This window comes from Phoenix dactylifera, chromosome 3, assembly GCF_009389715.1.
Source record: "Phoenix dactylifera cultivar Barhee BC4 chromosome 3, palm_55x_up_171113_PBpolish2nd_filt_p, whole genome shotgun sequence".
Taxonomy (NCBI): domain Eukaryota; kingdom Viridiplantae; phylum Streptophyta; class Magnoliopsida; order Arecales; family Arecaceae; genus Phoenix; species Phoenix dactylifera.
This window is the reverse complement of record NC_052394.1, coordinates 21,205,558-21,227,429: the sequence shown is the minus strand read 5'-3', so window position 1 is coordinate 21,227,429 and position 21,872 is coordinate 21,205,558. Positions and strand designations below refer to the sequence as shown.

At 42.4% G+C, this 21,872-nt stretch overlaps 3 protein-coding genes across 3 annotated transcripts; 1 reads left to right on the top strand and 2 right to left on the bottom strand.

Moving 5' to 3' along the window:
• Window positions 1-316: 316 nt before the first annotated feature.
• On the bottom strand, window positions 317-4,176 carry LOC120110131. The gene is made up of 3 exons (XM_039124070.1): window positions 2,566-4,176; window positions 834-2,350; window positions 317-755 (listed from the first exon to the last, which is right to left on the bottom strand). The coding sequence occupies exons 1-3, from the start codon at window positions 4,174-4,176 to the stop codon at window positions 317-319; spliced, it is 3,567 nt and encodes a 1,188-aa protein (XP_038979998.1).
• A 1,394-nt stretch (window positions 4,177-5,570) lies between these two features.
• On the bottom strand, window positions 5,571-6,486 carry LOC103718906 (protein DOG1-like 4). Its single transcript, XM_008807918.2, has one exon. It carries the CDS (start codon window positions 6,436-6,438, stop codon window positions 5,605-5,607), a length of 834 nt encoding a protein of 277 aa, XP_008806140.1. The 5' UTR covers window positions 6,439-6,486; the 3' UTR covers window positions 5,571-5,604.
• A 4,857-nt stretch (window positions 6,487-11,343) lies between these two features.
• On the top strand, window positions 11,344-16,879 carry LOC103718899 (phosphoinositide phospholipase C 4-like). The gene is made up of 9 exons (XM_026809247.2): window positions 11,344-11,698; window positions 12,453-12,649; window positions 13,174-13,309; window positions 13,387-13,599; window positions 14,064-14,293; window positions 14,553-14,670; window positions 15,852-16,004; window positions 16,079-16,165; window positions 16,304-16,879. Exons 1-9 carry the CDS (start codon window positions 11,381-11,383, stop codon window positions 16,592-16,594), a joined length of 1,743 nt encoding a protein of 580 aa, XP_026665048.2. The 5' UTR covers window positions 11,344-11,380; the 3' UTR covers window positions 16,595-16,879.
• Window positions 16,880-21,872: the final 4,993 nt, after the last annotated feature.

The window sequence follows — 21,872 nt, the reverse complement described above, 5'->3', positions numbered from 1 at the left end:
ATCATTTTTATATCAGCATTTTGGAGACTTATAAGTAATCTTAAAATAAGATTTAAATACTTTTGGATTAATTGTTCGGTTATCTATGAGATCACAAGAAACTAATCACAAAATTTACTTTATGTAAAAAGATTTTATTAAAAACAGAGAAAACCTGTTCACCACAAAGTTACGGAGTTTTAGCCTAACATAACATAACGTAAAGCAACAAAATTTAACCCAGTAAATGTTGGTAACTATGCGATGCTGTCCGTACATATTTCTTTTTTTTTTTTTTTTCTTTTTTTGGTCAAAACGGCATTTCATAACCAATAATTCAAGATTGAGTACATCCTGCCAGATCAGAAGACAAAAGACAGTGCAGCAAATGGGGAACGGCTGCCAGGCTGGTCCAGATGACCTCCCCGGAATGACGAGCAACATATGAGGCGACCCAGTCTGCAGCTCGGTTCACCTCACGATATACATGACCAATCCGGACAGCTAATAACTCCTGAACTAGTCTGCGTGTATCCCGAATCAAGGGATGACCATCACCATATCTATCCACTCCCCGTATCCAGTCAATCACAGTAGCAGAGTCTCCCTCAATGCATAGTCTGTCGGCCCCCAGCACACACCTCGCGTATCGGATACCCTCCCAGGCAGCTCGTAGCTCTGCCCCAACAACCGTCAATCCTGGCGTGCTCCGACCACCAGCTGCAATCAACCTACCGTACTGGTCCCTGATAACAAAGCCCACTCCTCCAGAAGCTCTATCCATGGCCATACCACCATCAAAATTCATCTTAAGATAACCAGGGGGTGGGGGTACCCAAGAAAGAGAAGCATACCCAGTCGCTGCAGCAGCAAGAGAGGTACCCCAGATATCCCTAGCCAGTAAAGATGAACTCAATGAAGTAATCGAGAAGACCTCCGCCGCCTGTGTCATAGCTCTGTCCACCACAAACCTCGGGGCCGACCCTCGCCCCTCAAACAAGCGTCCATTCCTGTCCAGCCATATATGAAATGCCAAATAAGCAGCCATAATCCCCTGTCGTACTATACTAGGCCTCCTGGTGGAATCCCGCAGAAACTGTAACAAATCCTCCACTAACTCCCACCTCGGAAGTGGGAGCCCAGATAAGCTGCTCCAGATCTGTACAGCCCTAGGGCACAGAAGTAAGACATGGTGAATAGTCTCCTCGGTCTCCGGGCAAACCTCACAATACTGTGTCATCCTCAGACCGCGCCTAACCAGAACACTCCTAGTCGGAAGGCAGCCCCAAGCCACCTTCCAAAGGAAGAGCGCTACTCGAGGATGCAGCCTCAACCTCCATATCCAACCCACATCCATCTGCCTGTGAGGCGTCGTGTCGATCCGAGCAAGAAGATCCCTGGCACGGACTCCCGATCTGCCCGTCGGCTCCCAAATCAGTCTATCCGGCTCCCCCCGCGATGGAACAGGTAATGCCATGACTCTCGCCGCTAACTGCTCTCCAAAAACCTCCCGTATCAAGCCCTCGTGCCATCGTCCCTCTCCGGGATAAATCAGATCACATACCCTAAACCCCTGCAACCGCTCTGCATCCACCATCGTCGGCATCTGACTAATAGGAAACTCCGTCACCCAGCTGTCCTCGAGTACATCAATGGATCGACCATCACCCACCGCCCATCTGATCGCCGACAGCACCATCGGACCTCTGGCACAAATCTCCCTCCAAATAGGGGACGAGTGGCGCCCAGCACGGGTGCCAATAAACAGTCTCCCATATTTGGCCCTCATCAAGGAGGACCACATACTATCGGGCTCCAATAGAAATCTGGCTGCATGCCGCATCGCCAATGCCTCCTGTCTCAAAATCAAAGAAGTCACGCCCAAGCCCCCCTGCCTAATCGGCTGGCACACCACCTCCCACGCCATCAGATGAATGCCACCCCTGTCACCCCGCCTGCCCCATATAAAGTCTCTGATAAGCCTCTCAAATGATCTCAATAACGCCACTGGGAGTATGGAGCTAGACATGAGGTAAATCGGAATGGAGCTCAAAACTGTCCGTGCCAAGGTAACCCTACCCATCATAGATAAAGTATGTGTCTGCCAACCCTCCAACCTGTGTCTGAAGCTGGTCTCTAGTGAAAGACAATCACCTCTGCGTAGTCGTCGACCCGTAATCGGAACTCCCAAGTATCTCAGGCCACTGTCCTGCTGCCTAACCCCCAAAATCACCAAAATAGCTGCCTTCACTTGTGGTTTGATCTTCGGGCTAAAGTGTATCGTTGTCTTAGCAAGATTGACTCGTTGTCCAGAAGCAGCACAATAATCAGAAACAATAGATCTAATCACCTGAGCAGCCTGCCTGGTCGCCTGGGCCAGGAGTAAACAATCATCAGCAAATAATAGATGGGATATCGGCCTGGTCCCCCGTACCGGTCTATATGCCTCCAGCCGCTGAGAGTCCAGGCACTCCGCAAAGCCCTAGAGAGAGAGTCAGCACACATAATGAAGAGTAAGGGAGATAGAGGACATCCCTGGCGAAGACCAACAGAGGACTCGAAGAAGTAGGAAGGGGTCCCATTTACCAATATAGCAAAGGAAGGGCCCCTCACACATCCCATAACCCATCTAATCCATGTCTCATGGAAACCAAAGCTCTGTAGGGAATGCTGAACAAAGTCCCAACTCAATCTGTCATATGCCCGCTCCATGTCAAGTTTGATCTCCATTAAACTTCCCCGTCTAGGAGCCCTACCAAGATCATGCATAAACTCCTGGGCAATGAGCACATTATCAGTAATGCTCCGCCCGGCGACAAAAGCTCCCTGCTCTGGGCTAATGAGCCTGGGTAGTATGTCTCTCAATCTCACAGCTAAGATCTTAGCCGTTGCCTTATACAAAGTGGAGCACAAACTGATGGGGCGAAAGTGGCCCGGCTCGGTAGGGTCCTGTCTCTTGGGGATCAAGGCAATAAAAGTTCTCTGCCAATCAGATGACATCGCCGCCGTACGGAAGAACTGCTGGATAGCCTCAATCACATCCTGCCCAACTAGCATCCAATATCTACGAAAAAATACCGGAGGAAAACCATCCGGGCCGGGTGCCTTGTCCCCCGCAAGGGACCATACTGCCTCCTGAATCTCCCTCCCCGTAACCGGCCTAATCAACACCGAAGACTCCTCCGCCGAGACCCCCACCGAAGGCAGGGGTAGGTCTGTGGAAATCCCACTCCCTGTCTGCTCAGTCCACCTAGCTCTGAAGAACTGCTCCACCACCCGTATAATCCTGTCCGGCTCCTCTGTCAACTGTCCATCCTCTCCCCTGATGACCCTGATCCTGTTCCTCTGCCTCCTGACTAGTGTAGATCGATGAAAGAATTTAGTATTTCGATCCCCTTCTAAAATCCATTGAACTCTTGATTTCTGCCTCCAGAATATCTCTTGTTGACGAAGAAGAGAATCATGCAAAGATAGAAGAGATCTGAGCTCTGTCATCTCCCCTGCCAATAACCCTCCCCTCAGTACCTCCTGAGACTGTAGTCTAGTGATAGCCTCCTCGATTTCCTCTATCCTTCTGAAAATGTTCCCAACCTCATCCCTATTCCACCTCATCAATCGTCTCCTTGTCAGCTCCAACCTCCGAGAAACTCGATACATCGCGTCACCCCTCACCGGCATACCCCATGCCTCACTCACTACCTCCCAAGACCGGGGATAACAACACCAAAACTTCTCAAATCTGAAAGGACAACGAAGTGGAATAGGGATCTCCGTACTCACCAATATAGGGCTGTGATCCGAGGCAATCCTCGGCAAATGCTTGACCCGAAACTCTGGAAATTCCTGAATCCATTCAGCTGTAGCAAAAGCTCTGTCTAGTCTCTCCCAAACCCGAGCCGAGCCCTGTTGGTTATTGCACCATGTATACCTTGGCCCCACAAAACCCAAATCAATCAATCCATTCCCAGAAATGAACTCTTGAAACTCCCTCACCTTCCTATTGTAACTGAAATTCTTCCCCCCCATTTTCTCCTGTGGATCATCAATGCAATTAAAATCACCTGCTATCAGCACTGGTGCTCCCTGATCAACCACCCTGGATGCCTCCTCCCACAATGTCCTCCGGACCCTGAAGTCAGTGCTAGCGTAAACTGCTGCAAATATCCATGGCCGTCTACCCCCCTCAGATATCACCATGATGACTTCTTGATTACACATGTTGAAGATGTCCAAATTGCCAAAATTTAGTCTCCAAGTAACTATTATTCCACCCGATAGCCCAATGGAATCCACTGCATAAAAACCCCAAGATCTCGGCACTGCTCTCCTAGCCTTCTGTAAACTACTACCGGACAAACGGGTCTCAAGCAAGACACATATGTCTGGACTATGCTGCTGAACTAATCTACGGAAAGCCGGAGCAAAGGAAGGTTTCCCTGCCCCCCTGCAGTTCCATAGTATGATCTTCATAAATCACTCAAGATGACGGCACAGCCCTCTTCCTTGGAGCTGTTCCCATTGCTAGCTGAAGAGCCTACATCGCAACTCACCTTCTCTGAACTTTTCTGCACAGAGGCCATCACCTGGAGCAGCAGCTGAACATGGCTAGCATCCCCCTGCACACTGTTCCTTTGTGCCATCCGGCACGCCTCAGCCACAGTAGCAGACCCCTTCACAGTGGCCGATAGCTCCTTTGCCACCAGCTTGCCAGCCTTGCCTCCCGTTGCCTTAGTCTGCGCCGCCACACCCTCCATCTCCGGCGACGGCGAGCCTCCCTCAGCCGACGGAGACGATGAGTCTTCCGCGGACACGAGCCGAGAAGTCCCGCCCGGCCGAGATTCTTCACCCTGGCGTCCTCCCCCAACTGCCAGCCCTGTGCTGGGTGTCCGGCCAGACTCCGGCGAAGAAGGTGGGGGGGAGCTCCGACATCGCCGGCGACCCTTGCCTTCGAATCTCCGCTGCCCCTCTGCCGGAAGTTCCAAGCCGTCGGATCTGTTAAGATACAGATCATCCAACACCATCAGACCAGAGGTCGGGCTCCTCACCCGTTTGAATGAGCTCGGATCCGCACCCTTTAACCCAGGTGTATCAGACTGGACCCCGTCGACCAAATGCGAGCTGACTCCAGCCCCATCCCGAGTCGGGCTCTGGCTAACCCGCTCCGGATGCTGCCCCCTCTCCTGCTCACCAGATGGCTGGACCGCATAACGAGCCCGGACATGGTTGGTGCGACTCGACTCAGCCTGAAAAGAAGCAGCCCCGCCGGGTCGACCCGCTCCGCCGGACGGAACCACCGAGGGAGCACCCGCATAGGATTTCCCGGATGCTTTCCGGCGGGCAAGTTTTGATGGAGTCTGCCAGCCGTCTCGATCCTCCGAGCAACTAGCAGCACCTTTTCCCTTCACCGCCGCTCTCATCTCCGAGCTCGCCGGTATCGCCGCTGAAGTCGACCCTCCACCAGACTCAGGACTCTTCTTCGGTCGGTTCCCTGCTTGCACCGGACGAGGGGGGCGAATTCTGTGTGTGACCAACCAAGGGCCATAAGGCATCGCCCCGGTTGTGCCCTTCCCCTTTCCCTTAACCTCCCGTACATATTTCTGCTGCTCCGTTACCCCTTGTTCAGGCTTAATTACTACCTGTAGTTTCCTCTCCAACGAGAGGACAGCGGTGGTAGCCGACTCCGTCGGCCACCGCCGCGGCGGCCGCGTCAACAACCTTTCCGAACCTATGAACCCGGAGGAGCAACTTTCCGGCGGCGGCTAGAAACTGCACCGCCTGCCGCGGCCTCAAAATCCCCACGACGCCTTTGATCGTCTCCATCCTCAGCTGGTCCGCCCTCTCCAGCACCCGTTTCATCGCCTCCTTCGCTCCCACCAACCCCTCCTCCATCGCCGCCACCTCTCGCCCGCTCTCCGTGATCTCATGCGAGATCTCCACCATCTGTGGCCACGCGACCAACTCCTGAGCCTTGGCCTCCTCCTCCGATATCTTTCTTTCGGTCTTTATGGTCTTCCTCTGGAGCCGATCCACTTGCTCGAGCTGGAGGGCCGAGAGCCTAGTCAGGTCCTGGACCCGGAGTACACCCTGGACGAGGCATCGCTCGATCCGGCGACCGAGCTCGGAGTAGAGGAGTTGGAAGGCGGCGCTGGGCCGCCAGCCGCCGGCCCAGAGGAAGAGCTTCTCGGTGGAGGAGGCCCAGGCGGTGGAGAAGATGGTTAACACGTCGCGCCGTGCCGACGCCAACTTGGCGCGGTAGTAGTACTCGTAGTGCCCCAGCACCATCTCTACTAGAGACCGGAGCTGGTGCTCGTCGTCGTTGGCGTCGTCATGAGGGTGGTGCCGCGTGTCGAGGGAGGGCTCGTCGGCGGCGAGGAGGGCTCGGAGGTCGCGGTCGAGCTGACCAAGCCAGCAGTCGAAGAAGTGGGCAAAGATCTCCTGCTCGGCCGCTTGAGAAGCCATCGTAATAGAAGTGTAGGATTAGTACGTAGCAGCAAACGTCGTCGGAGGAATACTCGATCGGACATGTATGGCCTCTATAGGGCTTCTCCTTCGGGACTTTATATGGAGATAAGGATGGGAAGGGCGGCGCCCCGTGATATGCTTTAGGGGGGACATGGGATATGGATTGGCCTAGGCGATTGGGGCCGAATCTATGGTCCTCCATCAGGTTGGAAGGCGGATTTCGGCGTGGCACTGGTTGGACGCCATCTGGTAGCGGTGGTTCGCGCGTCATGGCGCAGACGAGACTTGAAAATATTCGTTTGTGTGTTGTTTATTTGGATCCGGCACCGGCCCTCTGCGACGATGGACACGTTGCTCAAGTCGGCGCCCTGCAGGACGCGGTTTCGCTGACCTAGGTGTCACGCTCCAACAAAAGATCCTGTGCAGGTACTAAATTTGTCGAACCCGAAAACTTCTTCTACTAATAGAATTATAAATTATATAATTAAAAATTAAAAAATATAGTTAAAAAATAAAAAAATAGTTAGGGTATTTTTATTTTTTTAGAATATATTTTTTTTGCCGATATACACTATCTGGCCAAAGAATACATACCAAGTAAATTAGTCATCTAGTAAGTCAATATATATCTTTAGATAAATTGATACATAATTTTCAGTGCATGGTATACTAATATACAGTACACGATCGGATAATATACACTTAGTAAATTAGTTATCTAGCAATTTAATACATATTTTCAAGCAAATTGATACATAATTTTCAAAATATTATATTTATCGGTACACATTATATGGTTCAATGGTACATATTCATCGACTTTCTGATATATACTACAAGCTTATTTGATACACGCCCAGTAGTGATCTAATACAATCTTCAAATAAATCGATACATAGTTTTCAAAATATGCTTTTTACCAGTATACACTAAATAGTCAGTTGATAGATACTAAGAAAATTAGCCATCTAGTAAGCTAATTCACATCTTTAGATAAATAGATATATAGTTTCTAAAATATGATATTCACCGATGTACAATACACGATTAGTTGATACATGTTAGTGTGGTCCCTCCTAATATAGGAGCTACCTCATTTAAATTTAAAATAAAAACGAGATAAGAAGGAACCGGCGGCTTGGATGAGTAAATTGCCAGGAAACCAGAGAGTGCATGGCTCTTTGTTAAACAGAAGAGAGAAAAAAAATAGAGAAGAAGAAGAGATAGAAAAGGTGCTGCTTTGTGAGATGATTGGATGGTTGATTGTATCTAGATTTGGCTGAAATTTCAGTATATTGTTTCCGACATTGAGAGCTACAAATTGAACGATTTGGATCTTTAAAAAGCCTTCTCTATTGATTATTTCAAGCATCAATACTTGGTGAGATCTATTCTATATTTTGTTATTTATTGTTGAAATTCGCCTTATTGGTGATGAATGTTTTTGTTGTGGAAGCTAAGATTAAATCTTGTTGATGTTTGTGCAGCCTCTAGTTGAACTAAAGAGGATCTATTGTAATCCCAATATTTTAAATAATAAAAGTTTTTGGCTAGACTAGGTCCCATAGTTTTTTTCTTCACATATAAGGATTTTTCTACATTAAAAATTATGTTGTAGAGAAAAAAAAATTGTGGCATCATTATTCCTTGGTTGCAATTTTTTTCCAACAATACATACTTAGCAAAATTAGTCATCTAGTAACTCAGTATACATATCCAAGCTAATTGATAAATAATTTTTAAAACATCATGTTTATCAATACATATTATATAGTTAAATGATATACACTCATCAAATTTCTAGTACATAATACAAGTTTCTTTGATACATACCACCAGTGATTTGATACACACATCTAAATAAATCGATACATAGTTTTCCAAACATGCCTTTTACCGGTACACACTACATGGCCAGATGATACTTACCAAAAAAATTAGTCATCTAGCAAGTTAATACACATCTTTAAGTAAATCGATATATAGTTTCTAAAATATAGTGTTCATTAGTATATGATACATGGTCAAGTAATATATACTTAGCAAATTAGTCATCTAGCAACCCAATACATACCTCCAAGTAAAGTGATACATACTTTCCAAAATATCATGTTCGTCAATCCACAAATATGGTTAAATGATATATACTCGTCTACTTTTTGATACATACTACAAGATTTTTTGATACACACCTAGCAGTGATCTAATACACACCTCCAAGTAAATCAATATATAATTTTCAAAATATATTTCTTACCGGTACACACTATATGGCTAGATGATACACAACAAGTAAATTAAGCCATCTAGTATGCCAATACACATCTTTAGATAAATCGATGTACAGTTTTTACAATATGATGTTTATCAGTACGAGTACATAATGCACAATTTTTTAGCTTTCTCTAACATAAGGAATGATATGTACATCATTCCTTAGATTTTAGAAACTCTTTGGTGCAAAGTCTTGAGAAAGAGAGAGATTTGGAGGAGAGAGAGACTTTGAAAGGAGGAGAAAGACCTCACGGACAAAAAAGACGCTTTGACGAGGAAGAGAATGGATGGAGAGGCTTGATGAGAAAGAAAGAGGATGTTATGTGCGACTTTCTTTCCTTCTTTTTTTTATATATATTTATTACGGAACCGACGACTCTGCTAGTAAGAGAAGTTCCTGGCTTTTGGGCTTTTGCTTTAAGATGGGCACTAGGAAAAATATGGAGAGTCCATCCCATATTTCCTTCTCTACTGCCTGCCTCATATGATTTTTGTTTGTCAGTGTTCAGTGAGCTAGGAAAAGATGAAGCTTCGGATTGGCCATGGAGGCTAGAATCTGCTTATCTGAGTTATTTCTCAGTAAAAATATATTTTATCCAAACCAAGCCAATCCAGAACTGACTTGTTGAGTTCACTTATTGGAGACAGCAACCTGACTTGCTAAAGATTTCAATCAAGACTCCAAATCCATCATGGGATGAGGGTATACATAGAAATTAAATTTTATTAAAAAATATTCAAGCTTCTGAAAAATTGATATGAACATTAGATATTGATCCGAAGATTCATAATTTAGACTAGGAAATAGTGATGGACTGGGATGGACCGGCTTGTAAAGTCTCGAAAACGCCAACTTGAAACTGCCAAATCATGATCTTCGGCAACATTCCCTGTTCCCCGAGGTAGAATTTCCTTGGGCCCCACTCATCCCTTCCATTTATACATAGTGCCAAGGAGTCCTCCAAGACGAAGCTATATGATAATGACAAGTGTTTTTATTTTTAGTCGGTTCTTGCTGCTTTCCATTTGGCCTTAAATTCCATTCTTCAAAGGGAAAAGGAAAGGATTTTTTTCCAAAATTAAAGATATTGCCGGTCATATGATTTTCTTTCACTTTATTCCACATGCATCAAATCCATCTTAGTGCATGAAGAGGTGAGCTTCACTGCTTTTATGGTTTTATTTCCTTAGCAAAAATTAAAAAAATAAAAATAGATTCTCTCTCCCCCATGGCATCAACTCGGCAAAAAGTCTCACCTTTTAGGCGGATCATCAATGCATGTCAATTTAAGGAGCCTTAATTGTTATCTTTGAGAATCCTATTCTCCAGCACGCAATTGGATGGGCAGGTTCACTATCAATTCATATAAAAAGATCACTTTAATATTTTTTTTTGATTATTTTTCTTAGATTTTCACTATGTAAAGAGCATCCTTAAATATTTTTTCTTCTAATTTTTCTAATTTGTCTTAAATTGTTTTTAGTCCTTTCTACCTGGCCATGTGGAGCTAACTGAGTGATTCACTCCATGTGCACGGTATGGTTGTTGTTGGGATGGAATTTGGCTACATGGATGAGTAGTCTTCTTATTTTAATCCAAAAGAAGATGGATAAGTCATCTTTAAAAAAACTCATTGGATACATCACCCATGTGCACCTGTTGTCGAAGAAGACGCGAATAAAAGGATGAATGTTCGAGATCATTTCGATGTTTAAAATAATAAAACTTGCTGGAGAAGGAACCAAAAAATATTTTTTTTGATGAAAATGAGAAGAAACCATAGTCATCACTGCTCCCATCTTAAGGTGGCTATTAGCATGAGGCTAAAGCTTGGATATAGTTTTAGTTTGAGGCATTGAGAACATCCCAAGAAGACAATTAGGGGGAACTTTGATGGTAACCCCACCAAATCTCGTGCAAGGCATGAATCCTTATTATATATTTGAGTGATCGAAAAAAAATGACTTTCTCGTCAATGACATGAAAGATAATATAGAAATTCACCACCAAACATTAGTTCAAACATCCTATATATAAATTTTTGGTTCCATGAGTAATGTGGCTTAGCCCGCTCAAACAAACATGCTGCAAAGCACAAGAAAGTTATTATTAAATTTATTTGCTTTACTAAATTCATCCTGAAGATTTTAGAATTAAATGATTACCTGGCATGATAACAGAGCTAGGTAAAATTATCAAATATCGATCCTCACGTAAGAAGGGACGTCAAGTCAGACTGTTGTCTCATTTCATATATTAACCTAAGCAATTATGTGATGCATGCTTTCGAAAAACTATTTTATTGAAAGTTTGATCAGAGATGACTTCATGTTGTTACCGAAGCAGGCTGGCATCATGCTCATGCAAGATGTTTTTTTTTCTCTCTCCGAAATCTTCCTCGCATTACCCAGTGTGTACTCGATCTCAGAAAAGTCCGGACGGCGAATCACTTTTCATGTAAATTAATCCGATGCTGCGATTGAAGGGTTGGCTAAATTCCCTCCCTGGGTTGCCGTCAATCATTACGCTGCCGACCGGAATCAGATTCCCATTCATGTCATCCACTAAGAAAATATCAGAGATCGAGCTGGCGCCCCAAACTCGGAGCTATAAACCGGCATTGATACTGAAGGAATTCTGCTGGTAGAAGTCCAGCAATAGCCTATGGGGAGCTACAAGCACTGCCTCTTCTTCACACAGAAGTTCCGGCGGAGCGAAGCGGCGCCGCCGCCGGACGTGAAGGCGGCCTTCGAGGCCTACACCGATGGCGGCAACCACATGGGGCCCGACGATCTCCTCTGCTTCCTCGCCGAGGCCCAGGGCGAGGCCGGCGCCACCCTCGCCGACGCTAAGCTGATCGTTGACCGGGTCCGGCATGTCCACTGCCTCCACCACCGCCTCGGCCGCCCACTCCTCACGCTGGAGGACTTCCACAGCCACTACCTCTTCTCCGACGAGCTCAACCCACCCATCCGGACACAGGTCCGTTTCCTACGCGCGAACCCAGAACATAACATGGTAGACACGGCATAGCGCTATGCCGCTAATAAATACATCATCATGCAAAAATTGCTTACAATGAAAAGAAAGGTTGGTTTCTGATTACATAATATGTTCATCACGCAAAAATTTCTTATAATGAAAAGAAAGATTGGTTTCTGATAACATAATATGTGCCTTAATTTGCCACACATCCTGATCGTATATATCTCTCGTGCAATCTTACTAAGATTGCAAAGAATCTGCACTCCTAATTCATGCATATAAATAGTTTACTTTCCATGTAGCCAAGGGACTAGCATATAACTCGTGAAAAGTAGTGCAGTACGCAAAAAATGGCTAAATATCGAGCGGCCAGAGCAGCGTTATGTGGGCGCAAGAAATATTTTGCATTCACCAATTGGTGTCTCAAAGCATATTCTCTATATTCCATACAAATGGAGAGCGAAATTTTTATTTCATAGCTATGTTAAATTATGGTACTTTTATATGGACCACCCAGGGACTTACAGTAATACTCTAGTTGTAAAGTGATGAACATAACTTCGACCCTCATGCAATATCTGATATTTTCCTCCAAAACTATATATTTCTCATGGCAGCTGCGAACCTTATGTTAATTTGCTTTTTTTTAATCTCTCTTAAAGTAAAAATAGTTGTTTGATTAAGAGTTGTTCTTTTATTATTTATTTTTTGGTACTAACATGAGGTGTTTCAAATTAATTTTTTATTCCAGGTTCGCCAAGATATGACTGCTCCATTGTCTCATTATTACATGTACACAGGCCATAATTCATACTTGACCGGAAACCAGCTTAACAGCAAGTGCAGTGATGTCCCAATCATAGAAGCGTTGCAGAGAGGTGTCAGAGTAATTGAGCTGGATTTGTGGCCAAATTCTGCAAAAGATAATGTTAAAGTTTTCCATGGAAGGTATTTCCAACCCTATCAAAATCTTTATTGATGGTATTGTTGTGATGCTCAATATTACTTGTTATTGAGATTGTGGATTCTGCATAAAATGTGCAACCTAGCTGTCTTGAGCAACAGATATTCGCCACCTTAGAAGTAGTTGATGATGTTGTAAGAGAATTTTGAAAATCCTATCTATCTATCTGTTTGTCTGTCTATCTATCTATCCATCTATCTATAGTTAATTTCAATATCCACTTGATGATAGTTTTGTTCTTCAACAGAGGGCACAATATTAGCATTATTAACTAGGGATGCTCGCTATGCTGTTTTCTCCAAGACACTGCTAACAAGGTTAATTTCCTAGAAATCATAATTTGAAACAAGGCCTGAAAAAGTGCTCTTTGTATGCCGATTAGGCCTTTTCTTTCTGCTACCAACTATAGAATCAGCTGATTACATATATCTTTAATTTAAAGCCTTTAAATTTTACTCTTTCCTTCATGTTGCAACTACCCTTAGTAGCTTACTTACTGCATTTGAAGGACACTGACAAAACCAGTGAAACTCCTCAAATGTTTGAGGTCCATTAAAGAGTATGCTTTTTGTGCATCGGAGTACCCTGTTGTGATAACTTTAGAGGACCACCTCACCCCAGATCTTCAGGATAAAGTAGCTGAGGTGAGTATGCTTTTCTACATTTGAATTTATAGTTCTCTGGATCCTTAATTTTAACTGCAGTATTCGTTTTTTTTCAGATGATCACTGGAACATTTGGAGACATGCTTTATTACCCCCAGACAGAAACTCTTGAGGATTTTCCTTCTCCAGATGCTCTTAAGAAGATGATCATTATTTCAAGTAAACCACCTAAGGAGAACAACTCTCAAAAGGGAAAGGTAACATCTGATGATGAACCAACGGCACAGGAGTTTGCAGAACAAAAACCTGAACTCGAATATGATGATAAGGTGCACATATAATTTTTTCTTTCATGTTATGATGCATCTTGTATTTATAGGATACCGATTTGAGCAGTTGCTAATAAAATGTATAAAATGAAGATCAACACCGATTGTATGGCACAAAAAACTTTGCTACCTTAACGACTTTCTATATCAAACTTAGTTTAGTCACTTTGGGAAGGAAAGCATTGTGGGCTATAGTCACTTGTTCTAGTTTCGGTTATCGTGCTATAGACTGGCTAATAGCATCGTAAGATCTTAACACAGAGAACCGTAAACCAACACCGCTTCTGCTTTGTGGGCCCTTGTGCTCGGTCTCTCGGCCTGGGTGCTGAGGCCCACTTCGGGAGCCTGAATTTTTTGATATGTCCATACATGTATAAATTTTGCTCATCCTAGAGCTTTATATTCAGAACTTAGATTTGACGCATTGACACTGATCACCATTGAATGCCATCAATCTCCGGCAGAATGATCACGAACGGAATGATCATGATCAGGAGGAAGATACTGATGGTGATGACTTCTTCCAGCAGAATTCAGCACCTCGATACAGACTACTTATCACTATTCATGCTCAGAAACCTAAAGGTCGGTTAAGAGAGTCGCTAAAGCTGGATCATGACAAAGTAAGGCGGCTTAGCTTGAGCGAGCAGGAGTTTGGAAAGGCAGCAGTATCCCATAGAGCTGATGTTGTAAGGTAATATTTACATTCTTAATGAATATCAGTCTTTTTGAGACTAAATATGTGGTTTGGTAGGTCAGAAGGGATAGTTTCCTTGGCGATTCCAAGTTAATTCTGTAACCACCTGCATATGTTCTATTTTATTTTCTTGATGAGTCAAATTAGTGTATTTTTAATTTATGCTCTGTGTAGCAGAAGCTACAGAAAGGAGACTAGCCTGACACATTCTTGTCCTCTTTAATCTGACTGAGAATTGTTCTGCTTGGCATCATAGGTTCACTCAGAAGAATTTGATCAGGATATACCCGAAAGGTACACGTATTACATCTTCTAACTACAAACCTTTGCTTGGGTGGCAGCATGGTGCACAGATGGTTGCATTTAACATGCAGGTTAGCTTCCATGCTCAACAAGTGAGCTGATAATTTGCTGATCAGTTACACTCGCATTCATGATCTTTCTTTTATATTTAGCAAAAGCATCAGTGTTGGAATTTCAGATGGGTAAATTGATGAGAACTAGAAATCCTTGCTATGTGAAATATTCAGCAAACTTTTGATTTAAAATAAGAAACAACATTATAGTTGTTGTGAGACTTATCAAATTTTCTGCTAAGATTGAGGCTTATATAAGGTTTATATACATATATTAACAACGAAATGGTGGTTACAGACATCCCTTGCAGACTTTGTTAGCCCCATCTTTTTCCTTGACAGAAAAAAGAAAAATCCCTTGCAGACTTTCTTTATGCTGATTCATTGTTTTCAAACACGAGCAGGACACCTTTGGATGACGGTACCAAATACTACATGGTAAAAGTTCGGGCAGCTTGTAAATTTAACTGGTTAAAACAAGCAATTATGCAAATGTTAAGCATCTTCACTTGCAAACTACATCTTACCATAACGAATGAGCAAATTCTTCAACTATTGGGTGTCTGATATTTGTTGCCTCTCTCTCTCTAGATTTTGGTCTGTCAAATTGCTGGCTGCTTGTTAAGATGGGCATTATTTATTTTTCTTTACCCTCATCATAGATCAATAATTAGTGATAATTAGAATACCTCTTAGAATAACTTTTTTTTTCTGTTTTTCATATTATGTTTGATGAGATAGAACACCGCTGACTGCCGAGTTGGAATTATGAAGGGAAACCTTGGAGAGTAAAGTTCATAAATCATATGAGCGGAAAAGATAGTGTACAGCAATCAGGGTTTTACAAATAAAATCACACAAAATACTCAACAAACTGATTTCTTTATTATGTTTTTCCACTTTAATCCTAAATCATCACAAAAAATTCTAAAAATTAGAAAAATTCCTATAGAAACCAGAAGAAATTCATGCACAAGATTATCATATGAATTTCAAATACAAGATCACATGAATAAAATTGTTATTGTTGATTTCCAAACAAAAAAAAAAAAAAAAGTTAAGTTGCCATTTTTGTCCAAACTCAATTCCCTTAGAACAGATAATCCCATATGTCATTTTCTTATTAATCTATATATTGAGGATTTCCACAAATTGGTACTTCATAGACTGATTAGTTTGTCTGTCTTCCCCTTTGATAGGGATATGGAAGATCTCTTTGGCTGATGCATGGATTTTTCAGAGCCAATGGTGGTTGTGGTTATGTAAAAAAGCCTGATTTCTTGCTAGAGGCCAATCCAAATGGTCAGGTATTTGATCCCAAAGCAAGATTACCTGTGAAGAAAACCTTAAAGGTCGGTCATTTGTGAATTATATATGCATCTATCCTCCTTTTGCCAAGTTTCCTAAATTCATACGCTCATAACAGGTTAAAGTATATATGGGAGACGGATGGCGCTTGGATTTTAAGCATCTGCATTTTGATCCCTATTCCCCTCCGGATTTCTATATGAAGGTCAGAATTTAAAACCATAGTCTCCACCCTGCTTTCTGTGCTCATGTTTAACTAGGACCTTGCATGCCACAGTTACTAATATGATGTGCAATCTTGTTGATATATAACATGGGAAGCAACTTGTGTTTCAATTTCCAGGTAGGGATAGCTGGAGTGCCAGCTGATTCAATGCAGAAGAGGACGAGAACGATATTTGATGATTGGACACCAGTATGGGATGAGGAATTTGGTTTCCCATTAACTGTTCCAGAACTGGCTTTGCTGAGTTTCGAAGTCCATAAGTTTAACATGCCCCAGAATGACTTCGGCGGACAGACCTGCCTGCCTGTATTAGAATTGAGGCCGGGGGTCCGAGCCGTGCCGCTCTACGACCGCAAGGGAGTAAAGCTAAATTCTGCGAAGTTGCTCGTGCGTTTCGAGTTTGTCTGAGACTGTAGCGGAGCTTTGTTGTCTGCTGGACTTCCCCTAACCATGAAATTATACCACTTTGCGTTATAACATTGTGCAGTTTGCTGCAGAAGCTGTGGTTTGTTGGACATCATTGAGGAGGGTTCCAGACTATAACATGCATTCCTACAGTTCAGTGGACATCTAAATGACTATGATATTCGTAATTTTGTGATTTAGATCTTGTACATGGTGAAAGAAGAATAATACTCATGACAGCAGCAGCAACAATGAAATGCTGCAATGATTCCCATTCAAAATTTTTATCTTCCAAATCTTTTGTTTCCCCTTCTTTTGTGGTGGTTGCTTGATTGCTTGCCCGGTGATTATTCAGAATGTTCTACTCTTTGGATTCAGATCTCAAGCTATTACAGATTAATTGTTTTGTGAGATGGCATTCTTATGCTCTTCATAACGCATGGAGAACATCAAGCCAAGAATATAAAAAACCTTAGGTATTAGGTTCGGACACCGTGATCAATAACTACTGTATTTTAAAAAGGAAAATTCATAACACCAACTCTTTCTGATTTGTAGGCTTTACATTTTGTTGGCAGTTGCCAATGAAAGTCTTAAGAAATATTGCTTAAATATGACATTTGTTATACCTTTTTATCATCTCACCCAATGTCGTTGGCATATTTTTCTGGTTTTTTAACTAGGAGTGGAAGAAACCTTGTGGAAATCATGCCATATTAGTGCAGAATGTCCTGTTTTCAAGACCAATTCCCATTAACGGGACCAGCTACATGGTGTCAAGTTAATGATCCCATCCTTGAGAGACGGCCATCCGGCCATCTCCCACATATCACAGGAGCGGAGAATCGAGCGTTGGCTGACAAACGGCAGCACCAGCTTTTAGGATCAGCATATTACTCTTTCGCTCAACGTGTTGTTGTGATAGTTTTTCTATATTCAAGAATTTTCCTCAGCAAGCTATCTTCCATATTGCCTCAGAAGATCTTCACTTATTCAATGAAAGCCCTACTCTTTGCAACCATAAACTTCTCTCTGAATTTGGAGATATCTGGTCCAAAGTCAAAAAAAATACAAGGGCAGCTTGCAAAAGATTGGATGACAACTTCTTCCTCCTATTTCATCCCACCTAAAAATAATCTTTGTATTTCTAATTGTTGCGACAAACAAAAAAAAAAAGTAATGAAACAAGAGAAAAAAAAAAGGAGAAAAGATAGAAAACACAAAATTCAAACGACCCCACCATTATTCTCAAGCAATAAAAATGATCACTCTGCGACCAACCTTGGGCCTTTGGGCTATGCCTAGCCCTGGCGATAGACAAAATCAAAAGCGGAACGGCTATAACTAATTCAAATGTGAAGACCGTAGTTATTTACCCGAATGGTGCTCAAGAGCCCGAGAATTCCAACTTGGGCCTGCAAGAACTTGACATATTTGACGGCAGCTTGAAACATCTCAGCTGTGTTCATCTTGTTTCCCCCAGGGATCAACTTCCCCAGCTCCTGAGTCTTCTCACTGATCCTCTTTCTTCGCTCCCTCGGTGCCACACTCTGTGCCGACAAGCACCCGCCATTCGTCTTCCTCTCTGCACTGCACACCAGTAGGCCAACCGCCGGCGGAGGCACCGCGATCTCCTATAAGAATCTTGGTGCCTGAAAACGAGCCAGCAGTCGAAGAAGTGGGCAAAGATCTCCTGCTCGGCCGCTTGAGAAGCCATCGTAATAGAAGGGTAGGATTAGTACGTAGCAGCAAACGTCGTAGGAGGAATCCTCGGACATGTATGGCCTCTATAGGGCTTCTCCTTCGGGACTTTATATGGAGACAAGGATGGGAAGGGCGGCGCCCCGTGATATGCTTTAGGGGGGACATGGGATATGGATTGGCCTTGGCGGCTGGGGCCGAATCTATAGTCCTCCATCTGATTGGAAGGCGGATTTCGGCGTGGCATTGGTTGGACGCCATGCGGTAGCGGTGGTTCGCCCGTCAGCGCGCAGAGGAGACTTGAAAATATTGGTTTAAGTGTGTTTGACTTAGGCTGTTGACTTTGGTGTCACGCTCCAACAAAGGAGCTTGTGCACATCATACCTTAATTCCAGAAACACTTTAGGGCTTGTTTGATTCGTGGAAAGCATTTTTTCTTCTAAAAATATGATTTCTGTAAAGCATATTTCTAGGAAGAGTATGCCTGAGAAAGTATTTTTGGTTGACAATGAGAAAGTACTTTTGGTTTTTCCACTTTTTATGGGAATACAACTTTTTCGTCTCTCTCCTTTAAAAACTCCAACCAAACAAGAGGCATCTCATTACTCTTCCCTTGACCACACTTTCTCTCCTTCTTTTTCTGCAAACCAAACAAGCCCTTAGTGTAGAGTATTGAAAAAGGAGAGAGAGATTTAATTGGGGGAGAAAGAAACTTTGAAAGAAGAAGAAAGACCTCAGACGAAAGATATAGCTTAACGAGGAAGAGAATAGATAGAGAGGCTCGATGAGAAAGAAAGAGAAAATCATGTGCGACTTTCTTTCTTTTTTTGTTTTTTTTATATTTATTACGGAACCGATGGCTCTGTTAGTAGAAAAAGTTCCTGGCTTTTGGGCTTTTGCTTTAAGATGGGCAGTAAAAAACATGTGAAAGTCCATCCTATATTTCCTCCTCTCTTGTCTCATATGATTTTTGTTCGTCGTGCTTAATAAACTAGAAAAAGATGAAGCTTAGAATTGGCCATAGAGGCCAGAATCCACTTATCTGAATTATTTTTGAATAAAAATCTATTTTATCCAAACCGAGCCAATCCAGAACTAATGTATCAAGTTCACTGATTGGAGACAGCAACCTGACTTGCTAAAAATTTCGATCAAGACTCCTAATCCATCATAAGATGAGGGTATGCATAGAAATTAAATTTTATTACAAAATATGCAAGCTTCTGAAAAATTGATATGAACATTAGATATTGATCCAAAGATTCATATATTAGACTAGGAATTAGTGATGGACTGGCTTGTGAAGTCCCGAAAACGCCAACTTGAAACTGCCAAATCATGATCTTTGGCAACATCCTTGTTCCCCATGGTAGAATTTCCTTGGCCCCCACTCATCCCTTCCATTTATACGTGGCGCCAAGGAATACTCCAAGACAAAGTTATTTAATAATGACAGGTGTCTTTTTGATTATTTTTTAGGAAAAGGATGCGGTAGGTGTCACTCTTCGATTCTTGCTGCCTTCCTTTGTTAGGTTAAAGTTCCAAAAAGTTTAGCCTTAAATTCCAATCCTCAAAGGGATAGGGAAAGGAATTTTTTGCCGGTCATATGATTTTCTTTCACTTTAATCCACATGCATCAAATCTATCTTAGTGCATGAAGAGGTCAGCTTCACTGCTTTTATGGTTTTATTTCCTTAGCAAAAATTTTAAAAAATAAAAATAAATACTCTCTCCCCATGGCATCAACTTGGCTAAGAGCTTCACCTTTTAGGCGGATAATGAATGTCAATTTAAGGAGCCCTAATTGTTATCTTTAAAAACCCTATTCTCTAGCACGCAATTGGACAGACAATTTCACCGTCTAGCAGTTTCCTAATTTATATAAAAAGATCAGTTTAATATTTTTTTGGTTATTTTTCTTAGATTTTCACTATGTAAGGAGCATCCCTAAATATTTTTTCTTGTAATTTTTCTAAATATTTTTTTTAGTCTTTTCTATCCAACCAAGTGGAGTTAATTGCGTGATTCACGCCATATGCTTGGTATGGTTGTTGTCGGAAAGGAATCTGAATAAGTGGATGGGTAGTCTTCTTATTTTAATTCGAAAGAAGATTGATAGTCATCTTAGAGAACTCATTGGATACATTCGACGGACCATGTGCACCCTTGGTCGAAAAAGACGCGAATAAAATAATGAATGCTCGAGAGCATTTCGATGTTTAGAATAATAAAACTTGTCAGCAAAGAAACCAGTAAGCTTTTTTTTTTTGATGAAAATGAGAAGAAACCATGGTGCTCACTAGTCCACCTTAAGGTGGCTATTAGCATGAGGCTAAGGCTTGAATATACTTTTAGTTTAAGGCATTGAGCATACCGCAAGAAGCCAATTAGGAGGAGCCTTGATGTGGTAAACCCACCAAATCTAGTGCAAGGCACGAATCCTTATTATATATTTGAGTGATTCTAAAATTGATTTTCTCATCAATGACATGAAAGATACTATAGAAATTCACTGCCAAACCTTAGTTCAAATGGTAGACCCTATCCTTTGAGACAAGGGATGGAGATTTGAATTCTAAGAGCGTCAACCCTCGCTTCAACACTGTATACATAAATTTTTGGTTCCATGAGTAATGGTGGCCGAGTTCGCTCAGAAGCTTAGGCTCCATCCAAAACAGGTGGGTAAAGGATAAAATAGATGGGGTAGATGTAAATTTAACTGCCATAAGTCAAATATTAGAATGGGTGGGTATATAGAAATTTAACTACTTTCAGTCAAATATATTAGTCCATTAAAATTGCTCATAATGTGGAAACATTCTTCGTTTAAACCTAGGAGGAGATTGTAGACTCAAACCCTGGGAAGTGTTCCCCAGATGCTAAACCAAGGTTATCCCCGTATCAGGGAATTACGAAATAATATTTAGTTATGCCTTGAAAGCTGGTTGGTTGCGTCAAGATGGGTTAGATATATCATGAGTTGACATATTTCGACTCGATGAGATCTGGAAACCAAGACAAGAGCCAAAAACCACAGCTTCTCTTGAGTCAGATCTCTCGATCGCCTGGGTGTAACTTTAGCAGTACTTCTTCTACCAAATAATGCAACTGACAGGCAAGACAAAGTATGCTCAAACAAACATGCTGCAAAGCACTAGAAAGTTATTATTAAATTATTTGCATTACCAAATTCATTCAATAATATTGAAGATTTTGGAATTAAATGATTACCTGGCATGCTATCAGAGCTAGGTTTAAATTGTCAAAAATCGGTCCTCACATAAGAATTGATGCCAAGTCAAATTGTTGTCTCATTTCATATTTACTTAAGCATTTTTGTGATTTTTTTTTTTTTTTTGTACAACAGTAACTTACACGCGATGGGTGTGAGTGTAGCTAATTGAATCAGAAAAAATGAGTCTGAGCAAGAGAATCGGACCAATGCAGCAGGGTCTGCCCGAGCAACGAGCAAAGAAAAATCTATATATTTCATCAAAATGTTTGCTAAGAGATGACATCATGTTGCTACCGAAGCATGCTTATGCAAGATTCTTTTTTTATCTCTCCGAAATCTTCCTCG